At 58.1% G+C, this 14,910-nt stretch overlaps 1 protein-coding gene across 1 annotated transcript in view; it reads left to right on the forward strand.

The window, feature by feature from the left end:
• Positions 1 to 14,568, forward strand: part of LOC134433667 (spectrin beta chain, non-erythrocytic 4-like) — a gene marked incomplete at its 3' end in the record, with an annotated part of 66,793 nt that extends 52,225 nt beyond the window's left edge. Inside the window, exons 25-35 of the mRNA XM_063182433.1 lie at positions 1,203 to 1,825; positions 3,755 to 3,893; positions 3,978 to 4,062; positions 6,491 to 6,687; positions 7,857 to 8,084; positions 8,131 to 8,243; positions 8,338 to 8,410; positions 11,447 to 11,730; positions 13,147 to 13,257; positions 13,915 to 14,025; positions 14,476 to 14,568. Coding sequence (XP_063038503.1) covers positions 1,203 to 1,825; positions 3,755 to 3,893; positions 3,978 to 4,062; positions 6,491 to 6,687; positions 7,857 to 8,084; positions 8,131 to 8,243; positions 8,338 to 8,410; positions 11,447 to 11,730; positions 13,147 to 13,257; positions 13,915 to 14,025; positions 14,476 to 14,568 — 2,057 coding nt within the window. The remainder of the gene's footprint in view (positions 1 to 1,202; positions 1,826 to 3,754; positions 3,894 to 3,977; positions 4,063 to 6,490; positions 6,688 to 7,856; positions 8,085 to 8,130; positions 8,244 to 8,337; positions 8,411 to 11,446; positions 11,731 to 13,146; positions 13,258 to 13,914; positions 14,026 to 14,475) is intronic.
• Between the last annotated feature and the right edge of the window lie 342 nt (positions 14,569 to 14,910).

Genomic DNA, 14,910 nt, shown 5'->3' on the forward strand with positions numbered 1-14,910 from the left:
TCCTGGTACCATCCCCATCCCATCCTGGTGGTCCTGGTACCATCCCCACCCCATCCTGGTGGTCCTGGTACCATCCCCACCCCACCCTGGTGGTCCTGGCACCTTCCTGGTGGTCCTGGCACCATCCTGGCCCTATCCTGGTGGTCCTGGCCATCTCCTCCATCCCCTGTCTGGAGGTCCTACCCCCACCCCACCCCACCCCACCCTGGTGGTCCTGGCCCCACCCTGGTGGTCCTGGCACCATCCTGGCCCCATCCTGGTGGTCCTGTCCATCCCCTCTGTCCCCTGTCTGGAGGTCCTACCCCCACCCTGGTGGTCCTGTCCATTCCCTCTGCCCCTGTCTGGAGGTCCTACCCCCACCCCACCCCACCCTGGTGGTCCTGGTACCATCCCCACCCCACCCTGGTGGTCCTGGCACCATCCTGGCCCCACCCTGGTGGTCCTCTCTATCCCCTATGTCCCCTGTCTGGAGGTCCTTCCCCCATCCCCACCCCACCCCACCCCACCCTGGTGGTCCTGGCACCATCCTGGTGGTCCTGGCACCATCCCCACCCCACCCTGGTGGTCCTGTCCATCTCCTCCATCTCCTGTCTGGAGGTCCTTCCCCCATCCCCACCCCACCCTGGTGGTCCTGGCACCATCCTGGCCCTATCCTGGTGGTCCTGGCCATCTCCTCCATCCCCTGTCTGGAGGTCCTACCCCCACCCCACCCCACCCCACCCTGGTGGTCCTGGCACTATCCTGGCCCTATCCTGGTGGTCCTGGCCATTCCCTCTGCTCCTGTCTGGAGGTCCTACCCCAGCCCACCCCACCCCACCCTGGTGGTCCTGGTGCCATCCCCACCCCATCCTGGTGGTCCTGGCCCCACCCTGGTGGTCCTGGCACCATCCTGGCCCCATCCTGGTGGTCCTGGCACCACCCTGGTGGTCCTGGCACCATCCTGGCCCTATCCTGGTGGTCCTGGCCACCTCCTCCATCCCGTGTCTGGAGGTCCTTCCCCCATCCCCACCCCACCCTGGTGGTCCTGGCACCATCCTGGCCCCACCCTGGTGGTCCTGGCACCATCCTGGCCCTATCCTGGTGGTCCTGGCCACCTCCTCCATCTCCTGTCTGGAGGTCCCACCCCAGCCCACCCCACCCCACCCTGGTGGTCCCAGGCCGTGCCCGCCCCTGACCCCGCGCCCGCCCCGGGGCCGCCTCAGCTGCTGCAGGAGAAGTTCCTGGAGTTCGCCAGCGAGACGGGCAGCGTGGGCCAGGAGCGCATCGCCGCCGTCAACCAGATGGTGGACGAGCTCATCGACTACGGCCACGCGGACGCCGCCACCATCGCCGAGTGGAAGGACGGCGTCAACGAGGCCTGGGCCGACCTGCTGGAGCTGATGGAGACGCGCGCGCAGATGCTGGCGGCGTCGCACGAGCTGCACAAGTTCTTCAACGACTGCAAGGAGCTGCTGGCGCAGATCGAGGAGAAGCGGCGGCGGCTGCCGGAGCTGGCGGCGCGCGAGGGCCGGGGCTCGGCCGGCGCCCTGCAGCGGGCGCTGGGCGCCTTCGAGCACGACGTGGAGGTGCTGGTGACGCAGGTGCGGCGGCTGCAGGAGGGCGCGGCGCAGCTGCGCACGCTCTACGCCGGCGACAACGCCGAGGCCATCGCGGGCCGCGAGCAGGAGGTGCTGCGCGCCTGGAAGGAGCTGCTGGCGGCGTGCGAGGAGTGCCGGCTGCACGTGGCCAGCGTGGCCGACAAGATCCGCTTCGTGGGCACCGCCCGGGACCTGCTGGCCTGGATGGACGGCGTGCTCCACCAGATGGGCGCCGGCGAGAAGCCCAGGTAGAGGGGAAGGGGTGGCGCTTCAGGAGGTTCTGGGTCCTGGTCCATCTGAGGGTCCATGGCCTGTTCCATGACCCAGGGATCAAGTCTTGGCCCACCAAAGATCATGTCCTGCTCCATCTGAGGGTCCATGTTCTGTTCCACCAAGGACCCAAGGAACATGTCCTGCTCCATCTGAGGGTCCATGTGCTGTTCCATGACCCAAGGAACATGTCCTGGTCCATCTGAGGGTCCATTGCAGACCCAAGGAGCATGTCCTGGTCTCTCATGGTGCCACCATCCCATGTCCTGCTCCATCTGAGGGTCCATGTTCTGTTCCATGACCCAAGGAGCATGTCCTGGCCCACCAAGGACCCAAGGACCATGTCCTGGTCCATCCCAAGGACCATGTCCTGGTCCATCTGAGGGTCCATGTTCCATCACAGACCCAAGGACATGTCCTGGTCTCTCATGATGCCACCATCCCATGTCCTGCTCCACCTGAGGGTTCATGTCCTGGTCTATCACGGACCCAAGAACCATGTCCTGTTCCACCAAGGACCCAAGGAACATGCCCTGGTCCATCTGAGGGTCCATCACAGACCCAAAGACCATGTCCTGGTCTCTCATGGTGCCACCATCCCATGTCCTGCTCCATCTGAGGGTTCATGTCCTGGTCTATCATGGACCCAAGAACCATGTCCTGTTCCACCAAGGACCCAAGGATCATGTCCTGGTCCATCTGAGGGTCCATGTTCTGTTCCATGACCCAAGAACCATGTCCTGTTCCACCAAGGACCCAAGGACCATGTCCTGCTCCATCTGAGGGTCCATGTTCCATCGCAGACCCAAGGAGCATGTCCTGGTCTGTCATGGTGCCACCATCCCATGTCCTGCTCCATCTGAGGGTTCATGTCCTGTTCCACCATGGAACCAAGGACCATGTCCTGGTCCATCTGAAGGTCCATGTTCTGTTCCATGACCCAGGGATCAAGTCTTGGCCCACCAAGGACGCAAGGACCATGTCCTGGTCCATCTGAGGGTCCATCACAGACCCAAGGACCATGTCCTGGTCCATCTGAGGGTCCATGTTCCATCACAGACCCAAGGAGCATGTCCTGGTCTCTCATGGTGCCACCATCCCATGTCCTGCTCCATCTGAGGGTCCGTGTCCTGTTCCACCATGGACCTAAGGATCACATCCTGGTCCATCCCAAGATCCCATGTCCCGGTCCATCAAAGGATTTGGGTCCTGTCCCACCATGGGCCCAAGGACCATGTCCTGGTCCATCCCAAGGTCCTGTGTTTTGGTCCATCTGAGGGTCCATGTCCTGTCCCACCATGGCTCCAAGGACCACATCCTGGCCCACCATGGCTCCAAAGACCATGTCCTGGTCCATCCCAAGGTTCTGTGCCCTGGTCCATCTGAGGGCCCATGTCCTGTCCCACCATGGCTCCAAGGACCATGTCCTGTCCCACCATGGCTCCAAGGACCACGTCCTGGCCCACCATGGACCAAAGGACCAAATCCTGTCCCACCATGGACCAAAGGAGCAAATCCTGTCCCACCATGGCTCCAAGGACCACGTCCTCTCCCACCATGGCTCCAAGGACCATGTCCTGGTCCATCCCAAGGTTCTGTGCCCTGGTCCATCTGAGGGTCCATGTCCTGTCCCACCATGGCTCCAAGGACCACGTCCTGTCCCACCATGGCTCCAAGGACCACGTCCTGGCCCACCATGGACCAAAGGACCAAATCCTGTCCCACCATGGACCAAAGGAGCAAATCCTGTCCCACCATGGCTCCAAGGACCACGTCCTCTCCCACCATGGCTCCAAGGACCATGTCCTGGTCCATCAGGAGGATCTCCCACCCTTCCCCATGCCGATGTCCCCTCCCAGCCACCAAGGACCTCCCTCCATCCCCACCCGTGTCCATCCCCACCTTAGGGACGTGTCCTCGGTGGAGCTGCTGATGAACGACCACCAAAGCCTCAAGACGGAGATGGAGGCGCGCGCCAAGAGCGTGGCCACCTGCCTGGAGCTGGGCAAGACCCTCATCCTCAGCAAGAGCCCCGCGGCCGACGAGGTGCCCGGGGGGGTGGACAACGCGGGGACGGGGCCCTGGTGGGACCCGCGGGGTGTCCCGAGCCACGTGCCCACCTCCCTGCAGATCAAATCCCACATGGAGAAGCTGCTGGCCAAGAAGAAGGAGGTGACGGAGAAGTGGGACAAGCACTGGGAGTGGCTGCAGCAGAGTGAGTGGGCACCGGGGCGACGGCAGAAGGTTCCTGGGGGATGTCGAGGGCTGGGGGGACACCGGGTCTCGGGGTGTCGTGGAGGACACCAGTTTATGGGGGGTCACCAAGTTTTGGGTGGACGTTGGGTGTTGGGGGGACACCAGGTCTCGGGGTGGGCATTGGGTCGTGGGAGTCAGTTTGTGGGAGTCAGCAGGTTATGGGGGACATGAAATTATGGAAGACACCAGATTATGAGGAACGTGAAATTACGGGGAACACCAAATTATGAGGAACATCAAATTATGGGGATCACCAAATTATGAGGAACACGAAATTACGGGGAACACCAAATTATGAGGAACATCAAATTATGAGGATCACCAAATTATGAGAAACATCAAATTAAGAGGAACACCAAATTATGAAGAACACAAAATTATGGGGAACACCAAATTATGAGGAACATCAAATTAAGAGGAACACCAAATTATGAGGAACACCAAATTATGAAGAACACAAAATTACGGGGAACACCAAATTATGAGGAACATCAAATTAAGAGGAACACCAAATTATGGGGAACATCAAAATATGGGAGACACCAAATTATGAAGAACACAGAATTATGGGGAACACCAAATTAAATTATGGGGATCACCAAATTATGGGAGACACCAGATTATGAGGAACACCAAATTATGAGGAACACAAAATTACAGGGAACACCAAATTATGAAGAATACCAAATTATGGGGAGCACCAAATTAAATTATGGGGATCACCAAATTATGGGAGACACCAGATTATGAGGAACACAAAATTACGGGAACACCAAATTATGAAGAATACCAAATTATGGGGAGCACCAAATTATGGGGATCACCAAATTATGAAGAATACCAAATTATGGGGAGCACCAAATTAAATTATGGGGATCACCAAATTATGGGGAACACCAAATTATGAGGAACATCAAGTTACAGGGATCACCAAATTATGGGGAACACCAAACTACGAGGAATACCAAATTAAATTATGGGGAACACCAGGCTATGGGGAACACCAAATTATGAGGAATATCAAATTACGGGGAACACCAAATTATGAGGAACACGAAATTATGGGGAACACCAAATTATGAGGAAAATCAAATTATGAGGAACATCAAATTATGAGGATCACCAAATTATGAAGAACACAGAATTACGGGGAACACCAAATTATGAAGAATATCAAATTATGGGGAGCACCAAATTAAATTATGGGGACCACCAAATTATGAGGAACATGAAATTACGGGAGCACCAAATTGTGGGGAGCACCAAATAATGAAGAACACCAAATTATGGGGAACACCAAATTAAATTATGGGATCACCAAATTATGGGGAACACCAAATTATGAGGAACATCAAGTTACAGGGATCACCAAATTATGGGGAACACCAAACTACGAGGAATACCAAATTAAATTATGGGGAAACACCAGGCTATGGGGAACACCAAATTATGAGGAATATCAAATTACGGGGAACACCAAATTATGAGGAACACGAAATTATGGGATCACCAAATTATGAGGAACACGAAATTATGGGGAACACCAAATGATGAGAAACATGAAATTACGGGGAACACGAAATTATGGGGAACACCAAACTACGGGGAACACCAAATTACGAGGAACACCAAACTAAATTATGGGGATCACCAAATTATGAGGAACACGAAATTATGGGGAACACCAAATGATGAGAAACATGAAATTACGGGGAACACGAAATTATGGGGAACACCAAACTACGGGGAACACCAAATTACGAGGAACACCAAACTAAATTATGGGGATCACCAAATTATGAGGAACATCAGATTACAGAGAACACCAGATTATGAGGAACACAAAATTATGGGGATCACCAAATTATGGGGAACACCAACCATGAGGAACATGTAATTACGGGGAACACCAAACTACGAGGAGCATGTAATTACAGGGAACACCAGACTATGGGGAACATGTAATTACGGGGAACACCAAACTACGAGGAGCATGAAATTACGGGGAACACCAGACTATGGGGAACACGAAATTACGGGGAACACCAAACTATGGGGAGCACGAAATTACGGGGAACACCAAACTATGAGGAGCATGAAATTACGGGGAACACCAAACTATGGGGAACACGAAATTACGGGGAACACCAGACTATGGGGAGCATGAAATTACGGGGAACACCAAACTATGAGGAGCATGAAATTATGGGGAACACCAGACTATGGGGAGCATGTAATTACGGGGAACACCAAACTATGAGGAACACGAAATTACGGGGAACACCAGACTATGGGTGACACCAAATGACGAGGGCCACCGGCCGATGGGTGAGCCCAGCCCTGGGGCGACGGCGCGGCGGTGACGGCGGCCCCGGCTGTGCCGGCAGTGCGCGAGGTGCACCAGTTCGCGCAGGAGGCCGTGGTGGCCGACGCGTGGCTGACGGCCCAGGAGCCGCTGCTCAAGAGCCAGGAGCTGGGCAGCAGCGTGGACGAGGTGGAGCAGCTGATCCGGCGGCACGAGGCCTTCCGCAAGGCGGCGGCCGCCTGGGAGGAGAGGTTCAGCTCGCTGCGGCGCCTCACCACGGTACGGCCGCCGCGGGGTGGGACAGCTGGGGGCTCTGCAGAGCCATCTCCTCGTCTGACCTTGGTCTTCATCCCGTGCCCGTCTCTGTTGGGGTTTCCGTGGCCTGGCTTTGTCCTCTTCATCTCCATCTCCATCTCCATCTTCATCCCTGTCCCATCCCCGACTCCATCCCTGTCCCCATCTCACCTCCATCATCTCCATTGACATCATTTCTATCTCCATCTCCATCTGCATCCCATGGCTATCACGTCTCCATCTCATCCCCATCTCCATCATCTCTTTCTCCATCTCATCTCCATTTCCTTCATTTCCATCTCCATCCCATCTCCATCATTCCCATCTCCATCATCTCCATCTCCACCCCATCTGTCATCTCAATTGCCATCTCCATGTCATCCCCATCCTCATTTCCATGTCATCTCCATCTTCATGATCTCCATCATCTCCATCTCCAACTCATCCCCATCTCCATCTTCATCATCTCCATCTCCATCACCCCCATCTCCATCATCTCCACCTCCATCTCCATTCTATCTCTATCCCCATCTCTATCATCCCCATCTCATCTCCATCTCATCCCCATCTCCATCTTCATCATCTCCATCCTATCTCCATCTCCATCTCCATCATTGCTCCCGCCATCTCATCTCCATCTCATCCCATCTCCATCATCTCCATCTCCATCCTATCTCCATCTGCATCTCCATCACCTCCATCCCATCTCCATCTCCATCTCATCCCCATCCCCATCTCCACCATCTCCATCTCATCCCTATCTCCATCCCCATAATCTCCATCCCATCTCCATCTCCATCTCATCTCCATCCCCATAATCTCCATCCCCATAATCTCCATCTCCATCTCCATCCCATCTCCATCTCCATCCCCATCACCTCCATCCCATCTCCATCTCCATCCCATCTCCATAATCTCCATCTCCATCCCCATAATCTCCATAATCTCCATCTCCATCCCATCTCCATGATCTCCATCCCCATAATCTCCATCCCATCTCCATCTCCATCCCATCTCCATCTCCATCCCCATCCCCATCTCCATCTCCATCTCCATCTCCATCTCCATCTCCATCCCATCTCCATAATCTCCATCCCATCTCCATGATCTCCATCCCCATAATCTCCATCTCCATCCGCACCGCACGGGCGCAGATCGAGAAGCTCAAGGCCGAGCAGAACAAGCAGCCGCCCACGCCGCTCCTCGCCCGCAAGTTCCTGGGGGAGCCCCCGGGCGCGGCGGAGCCCCGGCGGCCGGAGCCGCGCGTCGCCTACGTCCGGCACGAGCTGCGGCCGGAGCGCCTCCAGCCCAAGCTGGACCGCGTCCAGACGCCGGTCACCGACGCGGCGGCCACCGAGCCGCCTCCGGCCGCCGTCACCGCCGTCGCCGCCGTCACCCGCGGAGCCGCCGGCGGCCGCCAAGGCGCAGGAGGAGCCGGGCGAGGCGCGGCCGGAGCGGCGCCGGGAGCGCCGGGAGCGCCGGCTGGAGCGGCAGGAGTCCAGCGAGCCGGAGGCGCCGCGGCACGACGGCAAGGGCGGCGGGTGAGCGCGGGGACGCCGAGGGGACGCGGCGGGGACACCGCGGGGAGGGGACGGGGCTGAGGTGATGCCACCCCGCTCTCCAAATGTCCTCCAGCAGCAAAGCCACCCTGGCCGACATCGTGGAGCAGCTGCAGGAGAAGGAGGCGGGTGGCCCCGTGCCGGCTTCGGTGAGTCCTTGGGGCCACCTTGGTGACTCTTTGGTGGCCCCTCGGTGACCCTTTGGTGGCCCCAAGGATTCCTCTTGGTGTCCCTTTGGATTCCCCTTGGTGCCCCCTCCATGTCCCCCTGGAGATGCCCCATTGTCCCCTGAGCGTACCCCTGGAGCTCCCTGAGTGTCCCCCCATTGTCCCCTCAGTGTCCCCTCCATGTCCAGCTCACTGTCCCCTGCTGTCCCCTGGAGATCCCCGCGTGTCCCCTCACTGTCCCCTGGAGCTCCCTCATTGTCCCCTCACTGTCCCTTCAATGTTCCCCTGGAGATCCCCGAGTGTCCCTCACTGTCCCCTCACTGTCCCCTCACTGTCCCTCACTGTCCCTCACTGTCCCCTGCTGTCCCCTCACTGTCCCCTCATTGTCCCCTCGCTGTCCCCTCACTGTCCCTCACTGTCCCTCACTGTCCCTCACTGTCCCCTCGCTGTCCCCTCATTGTCCCCTCACTGTCCCCTCGCTGTCCCCTCACTGTCCCTCAGTGTCCCCTCAGTGTCCCCTCATTGTCCCCTCACTGTCCCCTCGCTGTCCCCTCACTGTCCCTCAGTGTCCCCTCACTGTCCCCTCACTGTCCCCTCACTGTCCCCTCACTGTCCCTCACTGTCCCCTCACTGTCCCCTCAGTGTCCCCTCACTGTCCCCTCACTGTTCCCTCACTGTCCCCTCACTGTCCCTCACTGTCCCCTCACTGTCCCCTCACTGTCCCCTCAGTGTCCCCCTCACTGTCCCCTCACTGTTCCCTCACTGTCCCCTCGCTGTCCCTCACTGTCCCTCACTGTCCCCTCACTGTCCCCTCAGTGTCCCCTCACTGTCCCCTCACTGTCCCCTCGCTGTCCCTCACTGTCCCCTCACTGTCCCCTCATTGTCCCCTCACTGTCCCTCATTGTCCCCTCACTGTCCCTCACTGTCCCCTCACTGTCCCCTCGCTGTCCCTCACTGTCCCCTCACTGTCCCTCACTGTCCCCTCATTGTCCCCTCATTGTCCCCTCACTGTCCCCTCACTGTCCCCTCACTGTCCCCTCATTGTCCCCTCACTGTCCCCTCACTGTCCCCTCATTGTCCCCTCACTGTCCCCTCTCTGTCCCCTCATTGTCCCCTCACTGTCCCCTCACTGTCCCCTCTCTGTCCCCTCACTGTCCCCTCACTGTCCCCTCACTGTCCCGTCATTGTCCCCTCACTGTCCCTCACTGTCCCCTCACTGTCCCTGCTGTCCCCTCACTGTCCCTCATTGTCCCCTCACTGTCCCTCACTGTCCCCTCATTGTCCCCTCGCTGTCCCCTCACTGTCCCTCACTGTCCCCTCGCTGTCCCCTCGCTGTCCCCTCACTGTCCCTCACTGTCCCTCACTGTCCCCTCGCTGTCCCCTCGCTGTCCCCTCACTGTCCCCTCACTGTCCCCTCACTGTCCCCTCCCTGTCCCCCTCACTGTCCCTCACTGTCCCCTCACTGTCCCCTCACTGTCCCCTCATTGTCCCTCGCTGTCCCTCACTGTCCCCCTCACTGTCCCCTCATTGTCCCTCATTGTCCCTCGCTGTCCCTCACTGTCCCCTCGCTGTCCCCTCACTGTCCCTCATCGTCCCCTCACTGTCCCTCACTGTCCCTCACTGTCCCTCACTGTCCCCTCTCTGTCCCTCATTGTCCCCTCACTGTCCCTGCTGTCCCCTCACTGTCCCCTCACTGTCCCCTCACTGTCCCCTCATTGTCCCTCACTGTCCCTCACTGTCCCTCACTGTCCCCTCACTGTCCCCTCATTGTCCCCTCACTGTCCCTCACTGTCCCCTCACTGTCCCCTCATTGTCCCTCACTGTCCCTCACTGTCCCCTCACTGTCCCTCACTGTCCCTCACTGTCCCCTCACTGTCCCCTCACTGTCCCCTCACTGTCCTTCACTGTCCCTCACTGTCCCCTCACTGTCCCCTCACTGTCCCTCACTGTCCCCTCATTGTCCCTCATTGTCCCTCGCTGTCCCTCACTGTCCTCTCTCTGTCCCCTCACTGTCCCCTCAATGTCCCCTCATTGTCCCCTCACTGTCCCCTCACTGTCCCCTCACTGTCCCCTCAATGTCCTCTCATTGTCCCCTCACTGTCCCCTCACTGTCCCCTCATTGTCCCCTCACTGTCCCCTCACTGTCCCCTCACTGTCCCCTCAATGTCCTCTCATTGTCCCCTCACTGTCCCCTCACTGTCCCCCTCACTGTCCCCTCAATGTCCCCTCGCTGTCCCTCACTGTCGCTCACTGTCCCCTCACTGTCCCTCACTGTCCCCTCACTGTCCCTCGCTGTCCCCTCATTGTCCCCTCGCTGTCCCCTCACTGTCCCCTCATTGTCCCCTCACTGTCCCTCACTGTCCCTCACTGTCCCCTCACTGTCCCTCACTGTCCCCTCACTGTCCCCTCACTGTCCCCTCATCGTCCCCTCACTGTCCCTCACTGTCCCCTCACTGTCCCTCACTGTCCCCTCATTGTCCCCTCACTGTCCCTCATTGTCCCCTCGCTGTCCCCTCGCTGTCCCTCGCTGTCCCCTCACTGTCCCTCACTGTCCCTCACTGTCCCTCACTGTCCCTCACTGTCCCCTCAATGTCCCCTCATTGTCCCCTCACTGTCCCCTCACTGTCCCCTCACTGTCCCCCTCAATGTCCTCTCATTGTCCCCTCACTGTCCCCTCACTGTCCCCTCATTGTCCCCTCACTGTCCCTCATTGTCCCCCTCGCTGTCCCCTCGCTGTCCCCTCGCTGTCCCCTCACTGTCCCTCACTGTCCCTCACTGTCCCTGCTGTCCCCTCACTGTCCCTCACTGTCCCTCACTGTCCCCTCACTGTCCCCTCACTGTCCCCTCACTGTCCCCTCCCTGTCCCCTCACTGTCCCTCACTGTCCCCTCCCTGTCCCCTCACTGTCCCCTCCCTGTCCCCTCACTGTCCCTCACTGTCCCCTCCCTGTCCCTGCTGTCCCCTCACTGTCCCCTCACTGTCCCCTCATTGTCCCTCGCTGTCCCCTCGCTGTCCCCAGCCCCGTGACCGCGACTCCCCCGCCCGTCTCCCCGCGGGCCCCGAGTCTCTGCCGGAGCGGACGCCGCGCCCGGATCGTCCCCGCGCCCGGGACCGGCCGAAGCCGCGGCGCCGCCCGCGCCCCCGGGACTCGGCGCAGGGCCCGGCGGAGCCGCGGCGCTCGCGCTCGGCGCCGGCCCAGGGCAGCGCGCCGCCGCCGCCGCCGCCCGCGCACACCGTGGCGCACGAGGGGTTCCTGCTGCGCAAGCACGAGCTCGACGGCGCCGGCAAGAAGGCGTCCAACAGGTCCGGGGTCGGGACGGCGCCGGGAGAGGGGCCTTGGCCAAGGGTTGGGGTTCATCAGTGGAAGGGGTTCATCAGGAGTTGGGGGTTCACCAAGGGTTGGGGTTCATCAAGAGTTGGGGTGCTCCAAGGGTTGGGGTTCTCCAAGGGTTGGGGTTCACCAAGGGTTGGGGTTCATCAATGGAAGGGGTTCTCCAAGGGTTGAGGTTCACCAAGGGTTGGGGTTCATCAATGGAAGGGTTTCATCAAGAGTTGGGGTTCTCCAAGGGTTGGGGTTCACCAAGGGTTGGGGTTCATCAATGGAAGGGGTTCTCCAAGGGTTGGGGTGCTCCAAGGGTTGGGGTTCATCAATGGAAGGGGTTCATCAAGAGTTGGGGTTCTCCAAGGGTTGGGGGTCAGCAATGGAAGGGGTTCATCAATGGAAGGGGTTCATCAAGAGTTGGGGTTCTCCAAGGGTTGGGGGTCAGCAATGGAAGGGTTTCATGAAGGGTTGGGGGTTCTCCAAGGGTTGAGGTTCATCAATGGAAGGGGTTCATTATGGGTTGGGGTTCACCAAGAGTTGAGGGTCATCAATGGAAGGGGTTCATCAAGGGTTGGGGTTCATCAGTGGAGGAGGTTCTCCAAGGGTTGGGGTTCACCAAGAGTTGGGGTTCAACAAGAGTTGGGGTTCTCCAAGGTTGAGGTTCATCAATGGAAGGGGTTCATCGAGAGTTGGGCGTTGGCCAAGGGGTGGGGGCAGAAATGGAAGGGGTTCTCCAAGGGTTGGGGGTCTCCAAGGGTTTGGTGTCCATCACTGATGGGTTCCACCAAGGGCTGGGGTTTCTCCAAGGGTTTGGTGTCCATCAGTGATGGGGTTCCACCAAGGGCGGGGGTTTCTCCAAGCGTTTGGTGTCCATCACTGATGGGTTCCACCAAGGGTTGGGTTTCTCCAAGCGTTTGGTGTCCATCAATGATGGGTTCCACCAAGGGTTGGGTTTCTCCAAGCGTTTGGTGTCCATCAATGATGGGTTCCACCAAGGGTTGGGTTTCTCCAAGCGTTTGGTGTCCATCAGTGATGGGTTCCACCAAGGGCAGGGGTTTCTCCAAGCGTTTGGTGTCCATCAGTGATGGGTTCCACCAAGGGTTTGGTGTCCATCAATGGAGAGGTTCACCAAAGGTTCAGTGTCCATCAGTGATGGGTTCCACCAAGAGCTGGGGCTTCTCCAAGGGTTTGGTGTCCATCAGTGATGGGGTTCACCAAGGGTTTGGGGTTCATCAATGGAGAGGTTCACCAAGGGTTTGGTGTCCATCAGCGATGGGTTCCACCAAGGGCTGGGGTTTCTCCAAGCGTTTGGTGTCCATCAATGGAGAGGTTCACCAAGCGTTTGGTGTCCATCAGTGGAGAGCACCCACCACAACCTGGGCTCCCACCACGAGCAGGTCCTGGGTGAACCTCTACTGCGTGCTGGCCAAGGGTGACCTGGGCTTCTACAAGGAGGGATGGGGGTCCATCAGTGATGGGTTCCACCAAGGGCTGGGGTTTCTCCAAGGGTTTGGTGTCCATCAATGATGGGGTCCACCAAGGGTTGGGGTTCCATCCATTATGAGGTCAACCAAGTGTTTGGGGTCCATCAATGGAGAGGTTCACCAAGGGTTGGTGTTTCTCCAAGGGTTTGGTGTCCATCAGTGATGGGGTTCCACCAAGGGTTTGGTGTGCATCAATGATGGGTTCCACCAAGGGCAGGGGTTTCTCCAAGGGTTTGGTGTCCATCAATGGAGAGGTTCACCAAGGGTTTGGTGTCCATGAGTGATGGGGTACCACCAAGGGCTGGGGATTCTCCAAGGGTTTGGTGTCCATCAGTGATGGGTTCCACCAACGGCTGGGGTTCCATCAATGATGGGTTCCACCATGGGCTGGGGTTTCTCCAAAGGTTCAGTGTCCATCAATGGAGAGGTTCACCAAGGTTTGGTGTCCATCAGTGATGGGGTTCACCAAGGGTTTGGTGTCCATCAATGAAGAGGTTCACCAAGGTTTGGTGTCCATCAATGATGGGTTCCACCAAGGGTTTGGTGTCCATCAATGATGGGTTCCACCAAGGGCTGGGGTTTCTCCAAGCGTTTGGTGTCCATCAATGGAGAGGTTCACCAAGCATTTGGTGTCCATCAGTGGAGAGCACCCACCACAACCTGGGCTCCCACCACGAGCAGGTCCTGGGTGAACCTCTACTGCGTGCTGGCCAAGGGTGACCTGGGCTTCTACAAGGAGGGATGGGGGTCCATCAGTGATGGGGTTCACCAAGGGCTGGGGTTTCTCCAAGGGTTTGGTGTCCATCCATGATGGGGTCCACCAAGGGTTGGGGTTCCATCCATTATGAGGTCAACCAAGGGTTTGGGGTCCATCAATGGAGAGGTTCACCAAGGGTTGGTGTTTCTCCAAGGGTTTGGTGTCCATCAGTGATGGGTTCCACCAAGGGTTTGGTGTGCATCAATGATGGGTTCCACCAAGGGCAGGGGTTTCTCCAAGGGTTTGGTGTCCATCAGTGATGGGTTCCACCAAGGGCAGGGGTTTCTCCAAGGGTTTGGTGTCCATCAGTGATGGGGTTCACCAAGGTTTGGTGTCCATCAATGATGGGTTCCACCAAGGGTTTGGTGTCCATCAATGATGGGGTTCCACCAAGGGTTTGGTGTCCATCAATGGAGAGGTTCACCAAGGGTTGGTGTCCATCAGTGGAGAGCACCCACCACAACCTGGGCTCCCACCACGAGCAGGTCCTGGGTGAACCTCTACTGCGTGCTGGCCAAGGGTGACCTGGGCTTCTACAAGGAGGGATGGGGGTCCATCAATGATGGGGTCCACCAAGGGTTGGTGTTTCTCCAAGGGTTTGGTGTCCATCAATGGAGAGGTTCACCAAGGGCTGGGGTTCCATCCATGATGGGGTCAACCAAGGGTTTGGGGTTCATCAATGGAGAGGTTCACCAAGGGTTTGGTGTCCATCAGTGATGGGGTTCCACCAAGGGCTGGGGCTTCTCCAAGGGTTCAGTGTCCATCAGTGATGGGTTCCACCAAGGGTTTGGTGTCCATCAATGGAGAGGTTCACCAAAGGTTCACTGTCCATCAATGATGGGTTCCACAAGGGCTGGGGTTTCTCCAAGGGTTTGGTGTCCATCAGTGATGGGTTCCACCAAGGGCTGGGGTTTCTCCAA

This window comes from Melospiza melodia, unplaced genomic scaffold (genome assembly GCF_035770615.1).
Source record: "Melospiza melodia melodia isolate bMelMel2 unplaced genomic scaffold, bMelMel2.pri scaffold_233, whole genome shotgun sequence".
Classification (NCBI taxonomy): Eukaryota; Metazoa; Chordata; class Aves; order Passeriformes; family Passerellidae; genus Melospiza; species Melospiza melodia.